A 4,684-nucleotide genomic window follows, 5' to 3' on the forward strand; every position below is an offset into this window, starting at 1 on the left:
GACCATTATGACGACTGGCCTGTTAAGAATGACAGCTGTGGAGGAAGAGAGAGAGGGTAAATGGTGATCCCTCGCAGAGCTCCTTCTCCGCAGTCGGTAGTACTCTCCTGTCGGGGTCAGACCGGATCGCATCCTTTCTTTTTCCACAAGCCTCTCCTTCTATTCGGGACTCAACGCCCCCCGCCCTCCCCCCACTTTCTATCCACACATACACGCCCGCGCACACGCACACACCCCTCCAGCCTGACAACCGGTCGCCTCCTTTTTTGACAGCTTGCTCTCTCTCCCGCGAAGTGGAGGCTTCTTGAATTCGGGTTCTTCATGGAGAGCAGAGTGGAGCTGGTGATGCTGGCGGAGGGAGGTCAGCTCGGCAAGACCGGCTCCAGTTTGTCGGAAACGATCGGAAACCCCGCGCGAGATCCGCAGGGGAAGCAGGGACACAGGAGCTGCCTGAGCCCCGGCGCTGCGCCCTACACGCGGGACAGGACGGAGGCTGCGGAGGAGAGCGCACGGAGGAGTATGTGCGCCGATATGAGGCCGGTCGGCGCGTCCTCCGGAGAGAGACACCGGACTGATCACCCCCACAAAGACGGCAGCAGCTCAGACACCGAGTCGGACTTCTACGAGGAAATAGATGTCAGCTGCACGCCTGAAAGCATGGACTACCCAACGGCTAAAGGTGGGTTTGGCAGCTGCGTGCTTTATGGTGCAAATTGAAAAATAAAAAAGAAGAAGAAAACTAAACGTGTCAGAATCGGGCTTTCTTCTTAATAAAAGGGAGAAATGTTGCTGCAGGGACAGCAGTTGTGCCCAATGACAGCGTGGCTGCAAACTGCAAGCACGCTGAGGTGACAGCCACAATCAAAACCACCGACTCTGACAATAAGATCAGCCTGAATGTTCATTTACAGCACGAGCAAGAAAGCACGACTTTAACAAAAACTGAGAGCGTGCCCACTTCCGCTGGACTTATTTTTTAAGACCTCGTGGAATAAATTAACGTGCTGCGTGAAAACATAAGATATTTGCATTAATATTTACGCAGAGCGCACAGCACAACGAATAAGAAAACTGCTGCATAAATCTGTTTATTCCACTCGAAATATTATCGCAATATGATGCACCTGCAAATTCCAGAGAATTTCATTGTGCACGTTAAATATTGGCACCTTGAAATTGTAAAAATAGTCACAAAAATGATCAAATTATTGACGCTGCATCATTCAATCAAAAGAGCAGCAAAAATGCCAGCAGATGTTCAACTATAATCACCATTACATTTTTTATTATAGATGTTTGCAAAAAAAAAAAAAAAAAAAAAAAGGAACGTCGCTAAGAAGATGTTTTGATGGATCTTTCCAATCTGAAGGCCTTCCTGTGCAAGGCCTGTCATAATTACATGCAAAACACCGCGTGAATAAAATCATACCAAAAGATGGCCCTTAATTCAAAATATGAAATTAAATCTGAAAGTAGGAAAATGTTAAAATGCTGCTACTTTTATTATTCTTAAAATATTGATTATATGCTGCATTGTATGTAAATATCCTAAGAGCTTTAATTGTTCTGTGTGTTGCTGCAGGTCAAAATGGGGATTCTTCGGGTGAGAGTGGTTCTGATCCGGTTAAGGCTATCCCGGGTCAGGGTTCGTTGTCTTTTTCAGCCGATCAGATCCGCCGGTACCGGACAGCGTTCACCCGGGAGCAGATCGCGCGGCTGGAGAAGGAGTTTTACCGGGAGAACTACGTGTCCAGGCCGCGGAGATGCGAACTGGCGGCCGCCTTAAATCTCCCAGAAACCACCATCAAGGTAAGCAAACGTGATGTCATAAAGGGTGGCGCGTCATAAGGCCTCCGTGATTGACAGCTCTGGAAAATAAATCGCTTCTATAAGCGCTGGTTTTGTATATGTTTAAATGACGCATTACATTTAAATATGTAACATTTCTAAACTAAAATCGCAATTTCATACATGTGCACGATTTAGAAATGCATTTTCAGCTGAATAGCTGTTTCTTCCAATTGGTTATGTTGGTTCAATTGGTTATGTTGGTTGATTGCAGCTGAATTAATTTTTACTTAATTGCTTTGTAAGTATTTCATGATATCCTGCACTGATTTCGTGCGTAAAATTACGCACATGTGTTGGGCTTGTGGGATGGCTCCAAATTTCGTCTTTTTTTTTTTTTTTTTTTTGAGTTGTTTTAATGCCCGCTCCGATGTGTCTCCGTCCTAGGTGTGGTTTCAGAACCGCAGGATGAAGGATAAGCGGCAGCGTCTCGCCATGACGTGGCCTCACCCCGCCGACCCAGCCTTCTACACCTACATGATGAGCCACGCGGCGGCCACGGGGAACCTGCCTTACCCCTTCCCCTCCCACCTGCCTTTGCCCTACTACTCCCACCTGGGTGTCGGGGCGGGATCGGCTGCGGCCGCCGCCCCCTTTTCCAGTCCCCTGCGGTCTCTCGACAGTTTCCGGATGCTGTCCCATCCTTACCAGAGACCCGAGCTCCTCTGCGCCTTCAGACACCCCTCTTTGTACCCGGGTCCGACCCACGGCCTCGGTCCCGGTGGGAGTCCTTGCTCCTGTCTAGCCTGTCACTCCAGTCAATCCAACGGGCTTTCATCCAGGCCCTCTGGTTCGGACTTCGCTTGCTCCCCGACAAGCAGGACTGACGGTTTTGTCACGTTCACGCCCTCAGTGCTCAGCAAGTCTCCATCGCTGACATTAGACCAGAGGGAAGAACTGCCTCTGACCAGATAAAACCGTTGGCTCTTATTATAAAAGAGAATTTCCCATTAAAAAAAAAAAAAATCAAATTATAGAATCAGAACAACTGAAGCAGCATGTAAAGTCAGCTCAACATGAGGCAGAATAATTTTCACAACATGGAAATATAATCATCCGTAGAGTCAGAAACAGTGACTTGAATAATGACTGCGAGGACGCAATACCACATATGATTTTTTTTTTCTTTTCCGAAGATTAATTTGTTGAAAGGAGGAAGGGGGGGATCCGGAGAAACATTTAGTCCTCAGTGATGGATGACGTTAAGGTTTTTTTTTTATCATTATTTGTAGTCTCTTTATCGACCTACATGTATTGTTAGTTACACGAGAATGATGTTTTCCATCTCTCTTTTTAACAAGGGGATTTGTTAACAGACTGGCCACGTCTCATTAGAAGCAGCTCTCCGCCGGGGCCCTCGTGGCGGCCCCGGGCCCGAATGTGCAGATGCTAGTAAAATTAGTAGAAGTGATGTATATGTACGACCGGGTGAATTTTGAGTATTGAATTAATGATAATACTACGAAGGGATCGCTGCTGCCAAAAGGTAACAAGGCGCCAGGGGAGCGGATTACAACAAGGTTTGAGGAGGAGGAGCGGGGAGGGAGTAAACCCAGAAGAGGAAGGATGGAAAGAGAGGGGAAGAAAATCGGAAATTGCTTATTTTGTCTGTTTTAGTTTGGACACTGAGACTATACGTTTAAACGAATCCATTTTTAAATACTTTCCTCGCTTTGCAGAAAATCATGAAGGAATCAGACTATATAACACAATTGATTGTATGATTTTCCCCCCCTGGATTGTCCTCTAATTTGCAATAAACACTGTCAAAGCATCACTGGAGTCTTTCTTACCGAACACCTCTTTAAAAGCAAACAAGCAAACTTAAACGAACGGTCTCTCTTACACATTTGAGAAAACTATATGAAATGTATTTTTGCGCAATTACGCATAAAAGGATGAAGCATCCTCTTATACGTGCACCTCCCCTCTCCTCCTCTCCCCTCCTCCTCCTCCTCGTTCCTCCGGTAATAACACTAATTTTGTTCTCAAGTGGTCGGTGTCAAAACAAGAGGGTGCCCTCATATGTCCTGATGGGACCGTTACATTGACCGTGACAGTTAAGTGGTCCCCGGGCTCCGTTAACGCCTCTCATATTTTTTTTGTCCCCTCCCTCCCCAAACACTTAATAGGCACGACAGAATTAGCTGTCTGAAGATATTGGAGATGGAAACGAGATCGATGATTTGGAGGAGGTGAGGGTCGCCAATCAGCGCCACCTTGTAATTGCTCGCGTATTAAATTGGAGTTTTTCCGCGCGTAATAGGATTGGCGAGGCCCGTGGAAACACAACCAAATTGCATTAAAAACAAAACAAACAAAAAAAACACGTTTTTACGTCGTCGGTGGTATAAAAAAATAATTTTTGCGCTCGTGTGGAAAAATGTCTGGCGTTCAGTGTGAGCCTCGATGTCACACCTGGAAAAAAAAATTACACAGCCTATGATTTAACCATCTTAAATGCTGCGTGAAATGCTTTCAAACAAACTGCTGTCACCCGGGTTAAGAAAATTAGAACTTTATTTTTCGCAGGTTATCTGCTCGTTCAAAACGAATTCTCTGCGCCAAAATGCGCAGGATGCCTTCTGAGGTGCAGAGGTTCATCCTAATCAGACACCGCGCACAAGCGCCCCCCCACCTCCTCCTCCTCCTCCTCCTCCTCCTCCTCCAGCTCCCTCCTTTGATTGATGGCCTTATTAACTGCAGTTCTTGTAAGTGTGACCGAGTTGATTAAAATGCATATGTTTGGAATAATACACCGTTTAAGGCGCCCGGATCGAGGCGAACCACAAGGCAGATTTATGCAAACTATTAACCGCTGATGGGAACACGAGGG

General features: G+C 46.4%; 1 protein-coding gene across 1 annotated transcript; it reads left to right on the plus strand.

Moving 5' to 3' along the window:
• Nucleotides 1-321: 321 nt before the first annotated feature.
• Nucleotides 322-2,786, plus strand: evx1 (even-skipped homeobox 1). The gene is made up of 3 exons (XM_034160958.1): nucleotides 322-679; nucleotides 1,583-1,809; nucleotides 2,236-2,786. The coding sequence occupies exons 1-3, from the start codon at nucleotides 322-324 to the stop codon at nucleotides 2,761-2,763; spliced, it is 1,113 nt and encodes a 370-aa protein (XP_034016849.1). The 3' UTR covers nucleotides 2,764-2,786.
• The last annotated feature ends 1,898 nt before the right edge of the window (nucleotides 2,787-4,684 follow it).

This window comes from Thalassophryne amazonica, chromosome 20 (genome assembly GCF_902500255.1).
Source record: "Thalassophryne amazonica chromosome 20, fThaAma1.1, whole genome shotgun sequence".
Lineage (NCBI taxonomy): Eukaryota > Metazoa > Chordata > Actinopteri > Batrachoidiformes > Batrachoididae > Thalassophryne > Thalassophryne amazonica.